Here is a 21,128-nt window from a genome sequence, read left to right on the forward strand (position 1 = left end):
TAAGTTCTACTTATCTGGAAGAACACATTGTTTCTGCTATAGTAATATTATATCAAAATTCTCTGATGTTAAACATGGTGTGCCTCAGGGCTCAGTTCTTGGCCCTCTACTTTTCTCTTTATATTTCACCTCTTGGCCAAATTATACGCAGTTATGGAATACATCTCCATTGCTGTGCTGATGATACTCAGCTGTATGTGCCTATAAGGGCTGATGATCATACTCAAATGACTAATTTAGAGACCTACTTGCCCACTGTGAAAAATTGGATGTTACGTAACTTTCTCCTTTTAAATTCAGATAAAACCGAGATGCTGGTCATTGGCCCTGCTAGACACAGACACCAATTTGATCAAGTAACGATAACAATCGACAACTCTGTGGCTTCACAAAGTGTGGCAGCCAAAAATATTGGTGGTGTCATGTTTGATCCCAGCCTTTCTTTTGATAAGCACATTAAGGAAATCACCAAGACTGCCTTTTTTTCCACTTATGTAACATAGCTAAAATTCGGTCTTTTCCCTCCATGGCTGACGCAGACTCTAATACATGCATTTGTTTCATCCAGACTTGATTACTGTATTGTTCTGTTTTCAGGTCTGCCACTAAAAGTGTTCAGCTGGTTCAGAATGCTGCAGTTAGAATCCTAACTAAATCTGGAAAATTTGACCATATTACACCGATTCTTGCCTCCCTTCATTGACTTCCTATCCATGTTAGATCAGAATTCAAGGTGCTTCTGCTGACTTGTAAAATCCTTAATGGGCTTGCCCCATCTTACCCGTTATATTCCATCTCAAGCTGACCACACTATATAAACCAGCAAGAACTCTGAAGTCCGATGGCAGTGGTCTTTTAACCATCCCTCGAGCTAGGTAGATAGAGTAGATGGACCTGTCTGAGGACCTGAGGGAGGCCCCACAGTGGACACATTTAAAAGCAGGTTAAAAACCATCCATCAATCCATTATCCGAACCACTTATCCTGCTCTCAGGGTCGTGGGGATGCTGGAGTCTATCCCAGCAGTCATTGGGTGGCAAGCAGGGAGACATCCTGGACAGGCCACCAGGCCATCACACAGGGCCAACATACACACACACACACGCACACAGTCATACCTTACTTTTTAAAACAACCTATGGCTAAGTTCATGGTGTGTGTGTTTATGTATGTGTGTGTGTGTTTTGTATATTTTGCTATTTTTATATATTCTGCTCCGATTGTTGTTACTTTTAATTAATCAGCGTTATGGCACTTTTATTTTACTAAATTTGAAACTTCTTGGTACTTTTTTAAAAATTGTCTGTACTTTGTATTTATTTTATTTATGCTTTTGTTTTTTTCCCCTTTTTTGCCTGTAAAGCACTTTGAGTGACCTCTGCGATGATAAGGTGCTATACAAACTTGCCTTGCCTTACTTTTAACCGCATCTATAGAGGTAGCAGTCCATTCTGATAGATAGTATTTCCTACCTGACAGAATGAGCTACTATAACTACATTTATAGATGTACCCTCAGTTAGTCGCACCCGGCGGCCCGGAGTCCACTCAAGCTTAATATTCTGAATGTATACCTCCCCCCGCATACTGTAACCCCTTCTGCCTTGCACGGGATGATATTAAGGATGAATTACTCCAAAATACATCACTTGTTTTCTCTGGGAATCTGCTGATTTCTTCCTTCGTGTCTTGGACTTTTCTGGCTAATTCCTGGATGGTTCTGGAAAGCTTGGCAGGCGTAGTAACAGTAACTGAAGGAGGGGGGGGGGGCTTTGCGAAAGGTCAATTATCATTGCCATCTTCACTGACACTGTTGTCACATCTACTCCATCCCTAAATCAGTAAGAGACGATACTAAATCCCTGCTGGATGACAGACAGCCTGCTTTTTGATACTCTCAACATCAAACATGTTACTAAAACAAATAAAGGAAAAGTAAATATTATCATGCCCGGTTTATTTCCAAAACATTTCACTGAGCAAAGTGCAGCTTTCATTTTCCTTTTGAGTGTTCTTTAGTTGCGAAGCGATCCATCAACATGGTTTAATGATTTGAAGACGTCGGCGTATTGATCTTCTGTGTTCATTATTTCAACCACATAGGCCCAATAAATCCATGGTGTTAACAGTAGTCCATGTAAGGCAGAAGTCCTTTCACACTAGCAGAACCGCATTAATGCAGCCATCATTCTCTGGGTTGTTAGTCACCTGGGCATATTTACCTGGAAAACAAAAACCATTTAGTTACAAAATTACAACGTAACAAAGCAAACTAATATATACATCAAAGAAAGTTTAATCAGTTCATCTGGACACAACGTTTATCAACAGAAACGTTTCATCACTCATCTAAGTGACCTCTTCAGTCTCAGCTGACTGCAGGTGTCCCCACTCTTATAAACAATACAGCGGCATAACGACCCAAACCAACGATCCGTTTCATATGCAAATTGCTGTGACCATTAACTAGAGTTTCAATGGCCATGTGTACTATTCACAAAAGATTTGGGGCTCTTAGCCCCCCAGTTCAGGGATGGTCATTCTGTCTTCACATAAAGTGCATCCGGAAAGTATTCACACCACTTCACTTTCCCCACATTTTGTTATGTTACAGCCTTATTCCAAAATGGATTAAATTCCTTTTTTTTCCTCATCAATCGACACACAATACCCCATAATGACAAAGTTAAAAGGGTTTTGTAGAAATTTTCGCAAATTTATTAAAAATAAAAAACTGGAATATTGCATGTACATAAGTATTCACACCCTTTGCTACGACACTCAAAATTGAGCTCAGGTTCATCCTGTTTCCACTGATCATCCTTGAGATGAACCCAATGGTCATTCTGACAGAGCTCCAGCGTTCCTCTGTGGAGATGGGAGAACCTTCTAGAAGGACAACCATCTCTGCAGCACTCCACCAATTAGGCCTTTATGGTAGAGTGGCTAGACGGAAGCCTCTGCTCAGTAAAAGGCACATGACAGCCCACTTGGAGTTTGCCAGAAAGCACCTAAAGGACTCTCGGACCATGAGAAACAAGATTCTCTGGTCTGATGAAACCAAGATTGAACTCTTTGGCCTGAATGCCAAATGTTACGTCTGGAGGAAACCAGACACCTCTCATCACCTTGCTAATACCATCCCTACAGTGAAGCATGGTGGTGGCAGCATCATGCTGTGGGGATATTTTTCAGCGGCAGGAACTGGGAGACTATTCAGGATCGAGGGAAAGATGAATGGAGCAAAGTACAGAGAGATCCTTGATGAAAACCTGCTCCAGAGCGCTCAGAACCTCAGACTGGGGCGAAGGTTTACCTTTCAACACGACAACGACCCTAAGCAAACAGCCAAGACAACGAAGGAGTGGCTTTGGGACAAGTCTGTGAATGTCCTTGAGTGGCCCAGCCAGAGCCCAGACTTGAACCCAATTGAACATCTCTGGAAAGACCTGAAAATAGCTGTGCAGCGACGCTACCCATCTAACCTTACAGAGATCGAGAGGATCTGCAGAGAGGAATGGGAGAAATACCCCAAATATAGGTGTGCCAAGCCTGTAGCTTCATACCCAAGAAGACTTGAGGCTGTAATCGCTGCCAAGGGTGCCTCAGCCAAGTACTGAGTAAAGGGTGTGAATACTTATGTACATGCAATATCTTATTTTTAATAAATTTGCAAAAATTTCTACAAAACCTTTTCACTTTGTCATTATGGGGTATTGTATGTAGATTGATGAGAAAAAAACAGGAATTTAATCCATTTTGGAATAAGGCTGTAACATAACAAAATGTGGGAAAAGTGAAGGGGTGTGAATACTTTCCGGATGCACTGTAGACTCCCCATTCAAACCACGGTTCAAACATTCCCAAATCCTCTGTGATAGTACACATGGCCAATGAAACTCTAATTAATGGTCACGCCTATTTGCATATGAAATTGGTCGTTGGTTTGGGTCGTTATGCCAATGTATTGTTTATAAGGCTGGGGATACCTGCAGCCAGTTTAGACTGAAGAGGTCACTTAGATGAGTGATGAAACGATTCTGTTGATAAATGTTGTGTCCAGATGAACTGACACTACCTTCTTTGATTTTCCTACCTGGATTATTGAGCATGCATGAAGACAAGATATACATCATTTTCAAATAATAATATATTTTGCAATGTTTATTGGACAAAATGAGCAATAGTTCATTTTGAGTTGAGATGAAACACTTGACATCTTCATTGCAACCAAATTTCACAATCATTCCATCTCAATTTCAGGATACATTAATCAAACCAATATATTCTGTGTTTACTGTTGATTCAACAGGTAGTGACAAATACATAAATGAACACTGTAGCCAGTTGTGGAATCATACTTGCTTTCAGTCTTGCACCAAGTATTGTATGAAGTAATAATTAGATGTTTTGTTAAAAGACAATTTTGCACTCACCCCAGACAACTTTTCCTCCTTGTGTAACTAAACCCAGTTCACTGACATTGACCTCTATCACTGTGCCCTTGGTGATGACGCCCAATGTTGTGTAAAGGGGTGATGAAGGGTTCTTCTTTACTCCCAAGATGGGGAGACAGAAAGTAGCTTTCAGCTCTGGATGTGTTACGTGAGCCTTCTTAAAACGCAAGCCCTAGAGTAGAAAGGGATAAATCTCATGTTACCCAGACGTTTAAATGGTGACAACAGCAGTTTATAATCCATCCACTCCTGCCTATTACATGAGTGAACATATACAACTATTTATTAAGCACACAAAAGTACATGTACAAAACATTTATCCTAAAAAAATAGATTAAATGAAATGTAGTGTCATCTTACCATGGGACGGATGAAACGCTCATACTTTGGGGGCTTCCGAGTGAAACCATCACCGACAAAACACACTTTTGTGACCATTCTCTTCCAAGCCTTCTTTTGCCTCTTTCCTGTTCTGATTACTTTGAGGACCTCTGTTTCTCCTTGAGCCCGTACCTTTGGCAGGGGCACCTCCCATTTACCCTAATTGGGGGAAAAAAAAACATTAGTTAGGGGGCATATACTGATCTGTGTAAGAACAGTGCTTCCCTTTTATTTACCCTACAATGGTGATTCACCACAGTAAGAATATGACCGCCCAAGGCAAAATAGTTGAAATGATTTTTGATTTTGGCCAGTGGTTCTCTGCGCACCCCATAAAACTTGGGGCAGTGTCACACAAACAGGAGATTTGGGGAATGTGGAGCAGAACTGGGGCTGGAACGTTCTTAACATGAGTTATAAGAAGTTCATAAGAATGTTCCTAAAAGCAACTCTCGAAAAAAACCTCTTAATAACATCTTAAGTTATAATTCTTTCTTATGAATAAGAATGGTGGACTTTACTGTAACCTGTTTTGTAATAAATTGGGTTGTGTCCAAGTTTATTTTTTCTATTTTATCATATACCCTATTCAAGCCAAGCATTTTTGAACCTGTGCACAAGTTAGTTTAAAATAACAGCAAAACCGTTACTTTGACACACCGATAGTCCATATTTTGTAACACCCCATTAGACAGCTACCCATGGAAGACAAAAAAAGAAGTAGCCAGGAGTTGGGAGGTTATGGCTGAAGAAATTGGTGTGAGAAAGAAGGTTCACCTCAGCTGACACAACTCAACTATAACGGCAGAGAGCAAAAGGCAAGGGTGAGCTGGGGTGGCGGAAGCCATTTCTATGGTCACAGATACAGGGCAGAATAGAGGCTGTAAAAAAGACTTAAACAGTCAAACTCTGTAGTTAAGAAAAAGGGAGAGGGTAAGTGTTGGGAATTACGACTTTTTGAAGGGATTTGGATCTTATGGCTTTGCTCCTTCCCGAGAGCTGTTCGAAATAACGGTCCTTCTGTCTTTTTTGTTATAGTTACTTAAAGGCTGTGCTTTCAGTAACTGTTACTGTGACCTGCTATGAGTCAGGTTAAAAGTCCGTTAAAAAAGCCTAAACCTGGAGGTCTCCCTACTATAGTTTGGAGCCCCTCATCTGGAAAGGTAACATATGCAATCACTTGAATTTAGGCCATTAATTGACTGAATTCCAAATGTCTGCACAGGGGAGGGGGATGTTTGTGTCACCAAAGCGTTGGATTAGATGATTGATTGTTTATTTTTTGCCGTGGCGGTAATGATTTTGCTGTAGCAGGTCGCCATGGAAAAATGTTACCAGCGGAAACACTGTGTTCTATGAAAACTGTCTTTCTGGGTAAGGATGTCCCTGCACCCCTATACATAGTTTCATTCTTTATGTTACAATCACAGTAATAAAAAAAATAATGGGGGGGAGCACTGAAGAAACCTAAGCCATTTTTGGACAGGTTTACATCTATAATTTAAGATGACCGATCACATGTGAGTGATTTGTTTTGCAAAAAAAGAAACGGTCCATATTTTTGTTTCTGTATGATACTGAATATTGACAGTGGCATGCCAGAGACCATCACACACTTACAAAAAGCCTTAAATCTAAAAGAAATCTCAAAACAAGCAGATATCAACCAATACTTACAGCCTTTTCTTTCCTCTTCTGTTTAATCATGTTGGAGAGGACCTTTGCACGAGACTGTCCCTCTCTGTCCAGCAGGTAGGCGGGCATTGCTCCCTCTGGGGTCTTGTCATCATTCTTCTGTTTAGTCTTCCTCTGTTCATGCATTTTGATGCTGCAAAGGCCCAAGTAGAATCCAAATTATTTTCACAAATATTTTTTTTGTTAATGAGGATTTGTAAATATTTTTTTCCTTGCTTACTATTGCCCAGGGTTCATTGGGCAGTTTCCTTTCCGTTAAAAAATAATTCCACATTGCAATGTTTCATTCAGCCAGTAGTTATAATTATAACAATAATGACAACACTATATTAGCTATTAATACTATTTTTTAAAATTATTTCCCCCCTTTTTTCTCCCCAATTGTATCTGGACAGTTATCCCACTCTTGCGAGCCGTTCCAATCGCTGCCCCACCCCCTCTGCTGAGCCAGGGAGGGCTGCAGACTACCACATGCCTCCTCCAATGCATGTGGAGTCACCAGCCCCTTCTTTTCACCTGACAGTGAGGAGTTTTGCCCAGGGGACGTAGTGCGTGGGAGGATGACACTAATCCCCCCAGTTACTTCTCCCCACTGAACAGGCACCACGACCAACCAGACGAGGCGCTAGTGCAGCGACCAAGACACATACCCATATTCAGTTTCCCACCCACAGACACGCCCAATTGTGTCTGTAGGGATGTCCGACCAAGCTGGAGGTAAAACAGGGATTCGAACCGGTGATCCTGGTGTTGGTAGGCAACAGAATAGACTGCTACGCTACCCGGAAGCCCTATTATTACTATTTTTATTGAGTTATTATTAGTACTACTATCAGCACAAATAATTTCCAATTTACTTCAACTTTTAGGTCTATGTTTTTATTGCCCTCCCCCTTGTCTCTTTTTGTGGGGCAGTTAGGTTACCTTAGCAGCAAAGGCAAAAAAAAATAATCAATAAAAACGTAGTAGTTGTAGTAGTAGTAGTAGTAGTAATAGTAGTAAGGCAACACTAGAGGAAACAACTGAAAGCCTGCACTCAGGAAGGGGAATAAGCATTTATCAGACAGACTGGGGTATACATACGTCTTCTTCATTTGGATCTTCTCAGCATGTCTCTGTTTATGGTAAAGTTTGGCCTTTAACCCAATCATCTTTCTGGCTTTGTGGGATCGCTCATGGGCCTCACGGCTCTCTTTCTTCCTCTTTCTCTCATGGTGGTCCAAACGGTAGCCGTGACGCTTGCGGTGCAACTCAATGTGCTCGTTCTGGGGCTAAAAATTATTAGGACAAGCATAATTTGAGATATATGCATAGCAACACATCTAGAAATGCTGAGATCCACTGCACAACAACCTAAATTTCACAGCACAAAAAGCAAGTATTAGCTCTTGGATGATGCAAAACATCATGAAAACAGTATCTCTCCTACACACACATTATATATGCGCACACACACACATACATGTGTGTCTGGAGAAGGGAGAAAATTTGAATTCGACTTTTAGATAGGTGAAAAACTTCCACGTTATGTCTCACACAATTGAACTTTTCATTTGATCATAATTTATGAATCTGGATTTGGTAAATTCACTGTGATATTCATCAGAACCTGTGTTTCCCAAATACCAAATTAGAAACATAGATTACAACTATAGGGTTGTTATTCCTTATCCTAGCTACAATAGGGGTTTTAACACGAATAGTGAAAATAGTAAGACTAATAAAAAAGTAAGACAAAACTGCTACAGTCGGGCCGGGCAATATGGCCCAATATGACACAATATCATCGTAAGAAAACTTGCACAGCATTTGGGTAAAACTAACGACGTTCACATAAATCTGATCATTTCTATTCTCAGGGTTGGGCTAGTTCGTGTTTAAAATCAAGCTTCAGCTCACGTTCGCCCGGTTCAAAGTAAAAGCCAAACTTGGTGAAAACTTGGGGTCGTTCACGCTTGCGCAGCACTAAACGCATCTCAAAACAACAACTTTGTTTACATTCAATTCAAACGTAACAATCTCGTTTTATACATTTATCAAAATATTTCAGTAACCGAGCCAATAATACCGATACATTTGACGGCAGCAAATTTAATGTATAAAAAAATGCTTAAGTAAAGTTACGGTAATGCCATTTTTATATTCGGAAAGTCGTGCTGAAACGCTACTTAGCCACGTGTAAGCGTAATAGCGCACCATGCTAACTCGACGTACAGCCTTTTATAGGTTTAAAATAACAGAATATAAGCAGCTGCATCCTTACCATTTTGCCTTTTTATTTTAATATAGCGGTGGATGTACACCGGGTTGAAGTTGTTTCCACCGGACCGGTTATTTCGTCTTTTTTTTATCGCCGCTTGGGACGTAGGTGTTGCCGTCCCCAAACGCCAGTACTTAAAGGAAGTACGTCATCGTGACGTCACGAGTTGTGCATTCCGTCAGCATAGCCGGCTGGGAACAAGCGCATTACGTACCCATTTGTATTACTATATTGTGATATTGGTTTACACCAAAGAATTCACTTTATATCATAATTATTGCAATGTGCACGTTACTCTGGATTTATATAGCAAAACGATTCTACTCTTACAAAGAAAGAACACCGAACATTTTGTTTGCTTGCCTGGAACTATGTAGACGAGGGGATCTGTTCTCGTGGGACGTGTTTTGAAAACGTACGGCAAACCAAAAGGGACGTCATTTGACAGTTGAATGGCTCGCACAGTTTAGTTAAAAAGTCGTTGTAATCAATATTTCTCTATGGGGCCGAATGAAATGTTGATGTACACATCAATATTTGCTACCCGAGTAAACACCATAGCTAACACATTTGAGTTGACGCTGCTTCGTCCAGGCAGTTTCTTGACTGCGACCTCACCATGGTCTCAGCTAGTGGTCATTAAGAGATTTAGGTTCGGGTTTTGAAGCTATAACAAATATTGAACATCCGACCAAAGGGCTTCGGTACTCTTAGCACGATGGCTTTGGTAAGAGGTCAATGATAATAATTTTGCTGTCAATGGCTTATGTTGTATCAATCTAAAACTACCTTTGTTGTCCACAGGGTAGGTATTTATTAAGAAATGGGATCAAAATGCGCAATTGGAGAGTAATCGGTCGTGTAAGAAGGCATTACAGCCTAACTCCAGGTAGAGTCATTTAATTGATTTGACACTTTTGTGTGCTGTTTTAATTTGTCTCTGTTTATCGTGTCACAAAATGATACTACTTTCCAGTCACTTCACCACTAATGTACGTACCCCTTGGTCATGATCACAGATTATGTCAAATCTTTGCGAACCGTGGTTAATCCAGATATATCCAAGTAAGTGATAGTAGCTGCAATTACTTTTTGAAAATGTTTTTTGGAGCGAATGTGTTCTCGGATCCAAACTGACCTTTCATGCCCATGCTTTAATGCTATATGCATAGGATCCGAAACATTGGCATTTTGGCCCACATAGATGCAGGAAAGACTACTACCACAGAAAGAATGCTCTATTACGCTGGCTATACGAGGACACTGGGAGGTGAGTTTATGGTAAAGACAAGATATTGACATTTTTCAATCATTTAATTATCCCTATATTGTTTTCCTTGGCAGTCTTATTTATTATTTCTCTCAATCTCTTTTTTAGATGTTGATGATGGGGATACAGTTACAGATTTTATGGTTCAGGAGAGGGAGCGAGGGATCACCATACAGTCAGCAGCAGTCACCTTTGATTGGAAAAGTCACAGAATAAATCTAATAGACACCCCAGGTAAAATCAGTGACAATTCATTTAAGAAGACGTCTCTGAGGGACTAAAACTGACAGAAATTAAAAGTCATCTGTGTTTTGCATGAATGTGTCTATTTTAGGACATGTTGACTTCACGTTAGAAGTGGAGCGGGCACTTCGTGTTCTTGATGGGGCAGTTGCTGTGTTTGATGCCTCCGCTGGTGTTGAGGTTTTTTTTCTACCAATCTGAACCTGCTTATTTTTGGATTTCTAAAACTGTTTTGCTAGATATTTAGGTATGCTCTAAACTTATGTGTTTTTCCGTTTTGTTTTTAATGCTAACAGGCTCAGACTCTAACAGTATGGAGACAAGCAGAAAAACATCGTGTGCCTTGTATTTGTTTCCTGAACAAGATGGATAAGCCAGCAGCAAAGTCAGTGATACAACATTTCACCAACCTTTAAAAAATTGTTCTTGTTTTTGTTTTGTTTTTTGTAGAATTAGGGTGGATTTTTTTAAGATTTGAGATAAGGAGTCTTAAAGTACATTTTTTCCCCATAGTTTAAGTTTTTCCATCGAGAGCATAAAGAATAAGCTCCAAGCCAACCCAGTCCTCCTCCAGGTAAATATAAATTAAAACATTTTATGAAATTAAAATAAGGTCAAGTCATTAAGGAGTAAACCTAATCTTCTAAATGTTTAAGATAGCTAATTCGTTACAATTATTAACCATAGCCATGACAATGTCATTTTCCTCTTGATAGTATAACTATAATCAGTGTCCAACATATATTCTTGTTGAGTTGTAATGTACAATTATTTCCCAGATTCCAATTGGCAGTGGAAAGAGTTTTATTGGTTTGGTTGACTTGCTAACAAACCAAAAGTTAACGTGGACGATGAAAACCAGAGAAGATGATGGGCGTATGTTTGACATCAAACCCCTGAGTCAATCCGACAACCCCAAACTCCTACAGACGGCCAGAGAAGCCCGGGCAGGTTTAATTGAGCAGGTACAAGTAATAACATTTTCACAACACTGACAAAACTTAAAGAATACTATTTAAGTGGAAGTTAATTATTTTATTCAAATGTTTTCTGCCAATAAAGCATCTTTCCTTTTCATTTACAGATTGCTGATCTGGATGATGAGTTTGCTGAACTATTACTAACAGATTTTGGTGATAATTTTGATGCTGTTCCTTCCACCAAAGTAAGCACTGTGTTGTTTGACCATAGTATGAGAACTTAAAGGGAAATATTTACCTGGGAATAAAGGAAGCACATTTTTGCACAGAATGGATAGAGATATGTGTTGACCTGTTTCAAGTTTGTCTTTTGCATTTGTTGTCAGCTCCAAGAGGCTGTGCGGCGTATAACTCTGGCACGTAAAGGGGTCCCGGTGGTCTGTGGGAGCTCTTTGAGAAACAAAGGTGTTCAGCCTCTTCTAGATGCCATCACTGCCTATCTACCTGCACCCAATGAGAGACACCATGACCTGGTGTGAGTAAATTGTGTACTATTTTACAGAAGTAGAAACATTCTTAACAGCATTTTAACATAATCTGTTGTAACTAAGCATTCCATATGAATGAACAATCTGAGCATGCAGCCTTCTGGTTGTTGAGGTAGCTCTATTTGCTCTACACCTGCACATTTTGGCCATTAATTTTCATACAGGAAGTGGTACAAGGATGACCTTTGCGCCCTGGCCTTTAAGGTTCTCCATAACAAGCAACGCGGTCCCCTGGTTTTTTTGAGGATCTACTCTGGTACTGTAAAACCCCAGACAGCTGTCTACAACATCAACAGCAACAATATGTAGGTGTCTCCCATTACACCTCAATTACACACTGACTTCTGCGTGCGTTGCTGGATCATGATAACTGTTACAAGTATATTCTAGAACTAGGATGGGCAACTTTGATGATACAGAGGGCCACAAAAAGTTTTTTTTTTCCAGATTTTTCTCCCCAATTGCACTTGGCCAATTACCCCACTCCTCTGATACATGTGGAGTTGCCAGCTGCTTCTTTTCACCTGACAGTGAGGAGTTTCACCAGGGGGATGTAGCGCATGGGAGGATCACGCTATTCCCCCCAGTCCCCCCTTCCCTTGAACATGTCTCTTCTCATCGTGTGTTGTTGCGGAAGAGGTCCACCAAGACCAAGACGAGACCATGTGCAAGCAGTTTCTTGGCTACAGGCCTCTTGTGTTTCGAGGGAGCACCCTCTATCAGTGGACAGTTTAATTACAATTGGGATCTGGTTCAAATGTGGTCAAATGGCCCGCTTGCTTCCAACGCCTGTGAAATCAACAATTTATTGATATTTGAAAATTAGCCCACGGGCTGTACTGAATGAGAACGGGGGCTGAATGTGGCCCGCAGGCCACCAGTTGCCCATTTCTGTTCTAGAATGCATTCTAATATTATTAAATAGGTATTATTCCCAAAATCAGCCAATATGCCTTTCATTGTATTCTTTTTAATGTGATACCTTCAGCATCTAATTTATTTTCAATTCATAACTTTATGAATGTGGACCCCCCTAGTGAGCGGATGAGCAGGCTATTGGTGCCATTTGCTGATCAACATGTGGAGATCTCATCCCTGACTGCTGGAAACATTGCTCTGACTGTAGGACTCAAGCAGGTAGAGAACCCCACTCTTCTTCGCTCTATAAAGCTTACCGTATTCAAAGTTCTAATTAACTTTATCATTTCACTGTAATTTATTTATGCTGTACTTTCCTCATGATGTTATTTCCTCCTCGAAAGTCATAATTTTCGTGGTACATATGTTTGTATATGTTTGTCTTTCATTTAGACAGTCACGGGGGACACCATTGTTTCATCCAAGGCTTCAGCAGCAGCTGCAGCCTGCCGGGCCCAAGAGGATGGGGATAAAGGAAAGAAAAGTGGAGAGCAAGCAAATCTAATCCTGTCTGGGGTAGAGGTTCCTGAGCCAGTCTTCTTCTGCTCTATAGAACCACCCACCATGGCCAAACAGACCGGTCAGTGTAAATCAAACAATATGAGCACCTAATTGAAAAACCATTAAAACGATTTCTGTTAGTGGTATTTTACATCACCATGCCATCTTTCCTCAAGAGAGGCAGCTGGTAAGGCTGCCTCTTGAAAAATGGTTCCTAGACATTAGGGTTAAAATGGCTATTCAACATTATCGATCATGTTGACAAACATAAACATTGTCAACTAGTTTTTGAATTTTCAAATGGACATTTGTCCATTTGAAAGTAGTCTCACCTAAGTAGACTCGCATAAGTCGCCTCGCATAAGTAGACTCGCCAGCCTACTTATGTGAGGCGCTGGCCCGTTGGCCAGGGGCTGGCAAGTCTACTTATTCATGATTGTTACAATATATTATAAGTATCAGCAATATATAGGTCAGCCCTGTGATGGCCTAGCGGCCTGCCCAGGGTGTCTCCCCGCCTGCTGCCCGATGACTGCTGGGATAGGCTCCAGCATCCCTGTGACCCTGAGAGCAGGATTGGATAATGGATAGAACGGATGGACTTTTGTTCAGTAATGGTAATGAAGCTTTTGTCCAAAAGACGAAAGGTAAATGCTTTCGTCCAGTAAATGCTTTGCAGTCACCATTTGAATGGTAGTTGAATTTATTGACAGTGAGTGGTTGAACAGACAGTAAAGCTTGTTACACCTGTAACAACTTGACAAGATTTCTAGTTGGAGAACATGGCACACTTAAAGAGCTACTGCAGTCACAAAGTAATTTACCTCTTCAGCTGAACTGGCAGTCATTGGAAGGTGTGGTTATATGATGGTGCCACACAGATGTAGTGCATGTGCTCCAACCAATTACTGCTAGATTAGGGACGGACTGCATCTGCGGTGATGAGTACACCAAATCAGAAACAGACTTGACATCCAAGCCCCAGCTTATAATCACCTCAACCACCCATGGGGGCACGTTCAATCTGAAAACGGTGTGTGCCGTTTTGCTACGGTTTCCGGGTTGAGCAGCATGGTTCCTTGAGGCAGTGTGCAATGGGCTTTGAGCTATGTTTTCTCTTGTTTGGTGGGTGTGTCGGAGGTGTTACCCAGTCAGCAGCGACGTATATATAATCCCCACCATATTAAAAAGGCAGTGCGCACAATGGATCTAACTAAAGTCCACTGCAGCATAGTAACGCGATCACAAATCACTAGAAACCTAATAGTTAGGCTTCATTAAAAAGTGCTGTGTTGTTCATTTCAAGCCACCTGCATGCACATCAGAAACCGTGTACCAGATGCTGATCAATGATGTAAACTTTTAAATAGGACAAACATGAAGACAGATGGACACAGTTATGCTGATACAGTGATGTTAGATAAAGTAGATCTACGCACACAGATCTGGACGAAGTTTATCATGAAATTCATCCTTAACGTTCCTTTGCACAATGTATTATGTTTAATATGGATTTTTTTTAAATAATTCAGGAAATTTTCAGGCAATGGATGACTGTTCTTTTACAACTAAATCTATTTTTATTTCTTTTAATTTCAAATGCTGACTGGACACCGGAAACAGTGTAATTACCAAGTTTCTGTTTCAGATTATAATGGTGGTCTATGGAGAAATGCCTCTTTTGGCAGCATTTTTGTCGCCCCCTGCAGATTTAAACGCCCTTTGGCTTCAAAGCCAAGGGGAAACATTGGCGCCCTGGTCTTAGCAAGCATGTCATCCTGATAGTAAAACTGAAAAATGATAAGTGGCTAAATATCAGTATAATAACCTTTACCATTAATGCTTCGTGATTTGTTTTGAAAGATCTTGAGAATGCACTCACCTGCCTTCAGAGAGAAGACCCCAGCCTCAAAGTCAGGGTTGACCCTGACTCCGGACAGGTGAGGTTATCATACTGTTGGGTGGTATTAGTAACAGTTATTATCATTATTTTTATTATTGTTATAGTAATGCCCTGATTTTATTTTGTATTTTATTTAACATTACATCAACAACATTTACAAAATGTAGTTTTCACTGTCAATTTAATATCCACTCTCAGACCATTTTGTGTGGGATGGGAGAGCTGCACATTGAGATCATCCATGACCGGATCAGGAGAGAGTATGGCATTGAGACTCACCTTGGACCACTACAGGTGGCCTACAGGGAGACTATTCTCCAGCACATCTCTACTACAGGTACAATCAGAACTGTCACGTGGGCTGTGCAAAGTGCGCGACCGCACAGGGCCTCACTCCTGGCCTGTAATCCTGCAGTTTTTGTTTTTTAATATGCAATTTTTTTATGACTGTTCTTGATCCCACGTCCTTCTAAATTGAAACCTCTGTGTCAATTCCACTATGCATGGTCAAGGTCACATGAAGAAATTTAACAAAATTATTCAGGTTTTTTCATTTTCAATATTGCATTGTTACACAGTGTGTGTATTGTTACATGCTGCTCACTATAGTGACGGGCAAAGCAGTTCTTTTCAGTGCACTGACTCATTAGAATCGGCTCATTAAAAAGATTCGTTCAATGGTTTTGTTCAGCGACTCGTTCGGTGCTTGACCAGAGCTCTGACTGCATAGTCCCGCACGCCGAACAGCGTTCAGTTCAGCTCCCTGGCTCGTGAGCTGAGAACGGCCGTTCACGAAGGATAAACCAGTGAGCTAAGAATTTAGTTGGGTAAAGACACCGTCTGCAAACTGAAAGCTGCTATAACTGAGCCCCGCCCTGTTATTTGCAGCGTGTGTATTTTCGTATAAGACACTTGTGAGGACCGCTGGATTAATTTTGTCAACACTTCCAGAGAGGTGGTGGCTGAGCTGGTGTCCAGAGCTAGCAGGTGAATGTGGCTGTGACCGTAAGCTACGCACAATGAGAAATGATCTGTGTAGACTTGAAATGTTGAATTACAACGTAGTCGTACTGCAACATGCCAAAATAAAGTGACAGCTGAGCTGACTTGATGTAAAGCCAAAAGTTTTACGGTTGATTTTTTTTCCCCATTTGAAATCGTATAATAGCAAAAAGTCCTAGCTGAGACTATGTGCACGATGATGCTGTATTATTCAACTTGTTAAAATGTATTACACTGACATTATGGGTGCAGCAGAACTAGAATAACTGTGTGCAATAGACTCAAAACAGCTATGTGTGTGCGTGACTGTGATTCATGCATGTCAGTGAGCAGGGCCTCATGTGTCCAAGTTCAAACAGGGCCTCCCGTGTTACCTCCAGCTTGGTCGGGCGTCCCTACAGACACAACTGGCCGTGTCTGCGGGTGGGAAGCCAGATGTGGATGTGTGTCCTGGTCGCTGCACTAGTGCCTCCTCTGGTCGGGCGGGGCGCCTGTTTGGGGGGGAGGGGGAACTGGGGGGAATAGCGCTACGTCCCCCTGGCAAAACTCCTCACTGTCAGGTGTACCCAGGCCCTGGGTACAATCAATAAATGACTGGAGAGACTGAGTTGTGTTAAGTGCATGGAGTCCTGGAAAGGCTTAATTTTTTTTGTTTGTTACAGATACACTGGATCGTACTGTGGGGGAGAGAAGACACGTTGTGACCGTGAACCTTGCGGTTCGTCCACTTGTGGACAACTCTGTAGGCAGCTCTTGTGACGTAATGTTTGAAGAGGAAGTGGATGTGCAGCTGTCCCTGGAAGTTAAGGAGGCGGTGGAGAACGGCGTGCGTTCCTCTTACCTTCAAGGTAACACAGGCTGAAGCCGTTGAGCTAATTAAAGTATTGCAGACGACGGGTTCTGTGGGAACAAAATTAGTTATGGAGCAAAATCGTTCTCGGCAGAAACTGAATTTAAGAAGCTATCGAACTCACGATGCTTGGAAAATGAAGTGTATTTCGATGTTATTGAAATGTTTCGCAGTAAATCTTGGGGCGGACTCACACTAGGCCCGAGCACAATCGTCCTCCCTCTCCACTCCCCCACTAGCCTGCACTCACATTGCGCTCAACGTTCGGGCCTGAGCACGCTTACGTCATCACGAAGAGAAGTGCTCTCGTGTAGCACAGTGGAGTTCATGGTTTTATTCACCTTGTGGCTTATTTGGAGTCGTTTTGGGCGTGGCGACACACGTCCCTCTCACACGCCTCATGGATTTATCAATCATACAACACAGCGAAAGTAGTAGTAGTAGTAGTAGATACAGTACACAATAACACAATGATGTATAGGTGCATATGGGTGCGTCAGCTGTTAAGCAACCTGACTGCCTGTGGAAAGAAACTATTACTGAGACAGGTGGTGTGTGATTCGATGCTCCGGTGGCATTCTTTAGATGGAAAGAGCGAGAACCGAACGTGAGCGGGGTGGCTGGTCACCTTAATAATGTTTTGGGATTTCCTTTTGCAGCGAGTGGATTTTTGCTGCTGTCTTTACAGTTCTTTGAAGCAGTCTGTAGTCCTGAGCTGTCAGGTTGCCAAACCACACTGTTATACAGCCTGTCAAGACACTCTCCATGGTACTGCGATAAAAATTCATGTACCAAAACTCTTGAGATGCCTCAGAAAATACAGCCTTCTTGAGGATGCAGTTGGTGTTGAGACATGTGAGGGTTTCTTGTGTAAACGGGGAAATCTGGAAATGTCCACAATTTCAACAGATGAACCGCTGATGGAAATAGGGATGTGCTTTTCTCTGATCTTTCTAAAGTCAACAATGATTTCTTTTGTCTACTTGACATTTAGACAGAGGTTGTCATCATGGCACCATATGGTTAAATCTTCCACTTCCCTTCTGGTCCTCTCATTACTGTCACGTATTAGTCCAGTCACTGGGGTGTCTTGTGTGAATTTGATGATGCTGTTGTCATATTTTGCAACACAGTTGTGTCTAAACAGACTGTACAATAGGGGACTGAGATAGCAGCCCTGAGGTGCGCTGGTCCTAAGAACTAATATGGATGAGTATGTTTTATCTATGCTCACAGTCAGGGGCCTGCCTATCAGGGGTTGCCCAGATCAGGACCTCTTGAGTTTCAACACTAGTTTGGATGGTACAATTGTATTCAAAGCAGAGCTGTAATCAATACACAACATTCCGACATAGGTATTTTTCTTTTCAAGGTGTACTAAAGCAGTATGCAGAGCAAGTGAGATAGCATCATCTACAGATCTATTGGAACAGTAGGCAAACTGCAGTGGGTCAAAGGGTAGCAGGAATGTTAAATTGTCATACTATTTGATATGACCAATCTTTCCAGACACTTCATAATAACAGAGGTCAAAGCAACAGGTCGGTATTCATTAAGGCAAGAGACAGGTGTTACCTGAGGTACAGGCACAATGGTGGTTTCTGAAAACAGTGGAACCACACACAATGGCAAGGACAGGTTAAAATGTCAGTAGAAACCTGAGCTAGCTGAAGGTAACTTGCCTTGAGGACACGGGAAGGGATGCCGTCTGGGCGAGCAGCTTTTTTGATTCAACAGACTGGTTGTTTTGTAGAAACCCTCTGAACCTGAACGAATACACTGATAAAGTTACTGACTGTGTTTTATTCTGTGTGGACGGACACCTGTATTCCCACTCGTACCATCCGCTCCTATCCGAATCAGAAACCTTGGCTCAATTACAACATTTGGCTGAGATTACAAGGACTGCCGCTTTTAAAGCCGGGGATAAGGACTGCTGCAAGCAAGCCAGGTACGTGCTGAGGAAAACCATCAACTCAGCCAAAAAACAATACTGGGATAAACTAGAACAGCATTACGACGGCGGGGACTCCGGGCGCATGTGGCAGGGTCTGCAAGCAAATAACAGACAACAAACCCAAGCCGGGTGGTTTTTACCAACACCACCGCTTCACTCCCTGATGACCTGAACAGGTTCTGTGCTCGCTTTGAGTTTAACTCGGGACCACCGGACAACACACAAAACCTTGTTGAGTACTCACCCAACGAGGTAACACATCAAGTGACAGAGGCTGATGTAAGGTTTTTGAATCTGTCAAAGCACGCAAAGCTGCCGGCCCAGACGGTGTCCCATCTCGTGTCCTTAAGACCTGCTCTAGTCAGCCAGCAAATGTTGTTACAGACATTTTCAACCTGCCATTGTCACTATGTGTGGTTCCTACACGCTTTAAGAAAACCCTTATTGGGCAGTACCCAAAAAAAATCACCCCTATCCTGTCTTAATGGCTACAGACCTGTTGCTTTGACCTCAGTAATGAAATGCTTTGAAAAATTAGTGAAGACACACATAAATCTTAACATTCCTGCCAACCTTGATCCACTACAGTTTGCTTATCGGTCAAGTAGAAGTGTGGAAGATGCTGTGTCATTGGCTGTCCATACTGTTAAAACACCTTGAAGGACAAAACACCTATGTCAGAATGTTGTTTATAGACTATAGCGCTGCATTTAATACCGTTGTACCGTCTAAGTTGCTGCGAAACCTTAGGGACCTTGGTCTGTGTAATTCCATCTGTAAGTGGTTATAAGACTATATGCCAGGCAGACCTCAGACAATAAGAGCAGGTACCAGCTACTCATCTACCATAGTTCTCCACACAGGAGCACTACAGGGTTGTTGACTTAGTCCCTCATGCTACAGTCTGTTTCCACATGACTGTGTTGCCAGATATCATAACAGCATGGTGACATTTGCAGGTGACACCACGGTAGACTGATAAATGGCAACTATGACGATGCCTATAGGAAGGAGGTGAGGGACCTGTCCATATGGTGTCAAGATAACAACCTCTCCCGACATGTTGAGAAAACAAAGGAGATAATTGTTGATTTTAGGAAGTCCAAAACGGTTCAGACACCAGTTTACATCAACCGAAATGCTGCACTCTCTCTCCTCTGTCCTGATACTCCTGGACCTGTCAGCTGCGTTCGACACAGTGAACCACCAGATCCTCCTCTCTACCCTCAAGGGGCTGGGTGTCACATGCTCTGCACTCTCAATGTTTACAACCTACCTGACGGGTCGCTCCTACCAGGTGACATGGAGGGGATCTGTGTGCTAGTTTCATCACCAGATTGCACTGTTAGTTAAGAAAATGGGTAACATTTTAAGCACTTTTGGGATATCATTTTGCTTCCTTTTTCAGGTCCGTTGCTTGGTTACCCAGTCCAGGGTGTGTCTGCATTGATCCAGAGTATTCAGCTGGAGCCGGGGACGTCTCTTGCCATGGTGTCTGCCTGCACGTCTCGCTGCATGCACAAGGTAATCGATAATAACATGCAATGACAGAACCACAAGTGTCTATCAAGGGATGACATGCATTTTATTTCCCCTGACGCAGGCCCTGAAGCAAGCAGGTGTGCAGATTCTGGAGCCTGTGATGTTGCTGGAGGTGATTGTGACGGAGGAGCACCTCAGCACTGTGCTGGGGGACCTAGCCCATAGACGAGGGAGCATTAAAGACATCCAGAGTCGTCATGATAGTAAAGTGGTGCTTGCCACTGTGCCCCTGGCAGAGATGATGGTAGATTTTATATGCAGTGCAATTTTGCTTCACTCTTATATTGTTCCAACAAAGATTTTTTTTACTAACTGAGTCTCCTCTTCCACCAAAGGGCTACTCAACTGTGCTACGCACACTTACCTCTGGCAACGCCACCTTCTCCCTACAGCTGGATACCTATGAGGCCATGAACTCCCAGGAGCAGAGTACTCTTCTCAAAAGAGCTGCGGGTCTAACCTAACCCCAAGCTCTTCGCTCGGCTTCACCATTCAGCGATTGAACCAAAGGCCGTCTTTGGCGATTAAATGGACAATTTCTCTCTAACTGTAAAAGTATCAGTGGACAAATGTAAAACGGCGTGGATAGATTTCTCATCAGTTCAATTAAAAAGGATGCCTTTTCCAAATGAATGTGCATGCATCTTTGGTGGGTACACATTTGTCTCAGTGCTGTATTGTG

General features: G+C 42.1%; 2 protein-coding genes across 2 annotated transcripts; one reads left to right on the forward strand and one right to left on the reverse strand.

Annotated features, from left to right (window-relative positions):
• Positions 1-1,939: 1,939 nt before the first annotated feature.
• On the reverse strand, positions 1,940-8,944 carry nsa2 (NSA2 ribosome biogenesis homolog (S. cerevisiae)). Its single transcript, XM_056290795.1, has 6 exons — positions 8,796-8,944; positions 7,616-7,803; positions 6,515-6,665; positions 4,817-4,996; positions 4,436-4,628; positions 1,940-2,221 (listed from the first exon to the last, which is right to left on the reverse strand). Exons 1-6 carry the CDS (start codon positions 8,796-8,798, stop codon positions 2,154-2,156), a joined length of 783 nt encoding a protein of 260 aa, XP_056146770.1. The 5' UTR covers positions 8,799-8,944; the 3' UTR covers positions 1,940-2,153.
• A 366-nt stretch (positions 8,945-9,310) lies between these two features.
• On the forward strand, positions 9,311-21,128 carry gfm2 (GTP dependent ribosome recycling factor mitochondrial 2). Its single transcript, XM_056290828.1, has 20 exons — positions 9,311-9,519; positions 9,597-9,681; positions 9,812-9,857; positions 9,965-10,062; positions 10,171-10,296; positions 10,397-10,485; positions 10,602-10,690; positions 10,819-10,879; positions 11,085-11,270; positions 11,390-11,470; positions 11,612-11,760; positions 11,938-12,078; positions 12,811-12,910; positions 13,085-13,271; positions 15,056-15,132; positions 15,294-15,432; positions 16,760-16,945; positions 20,313-20,428; positions 20,508-20,690; positions 20,782-21,128. The coding sequence occupies exons 1-20, from the start codon at positions 9,511-9,513 to the stop codon at positions 20,908-20,910; spliced, it is 2,277 nt and encodes a 758-aa protein (XP_056146803.1). The 5' UTR covers positions 9,311-9,510; the 3' UTR covers positions 20,911-21,128.

Source organism: Lampris incognitus, chromosome 12 (assembly GCF_029633865.1).
Source record: "Lampris incognitus isolate fLamInc1 chromosome 12, fLamInc1.hap2, whole genome shotgun sequence".
NCBI lineage: Eukaryota > Metazoa > Chordata > Actinopteri > Lampriformes > Lampridae > Lampris > Lampris incognitus.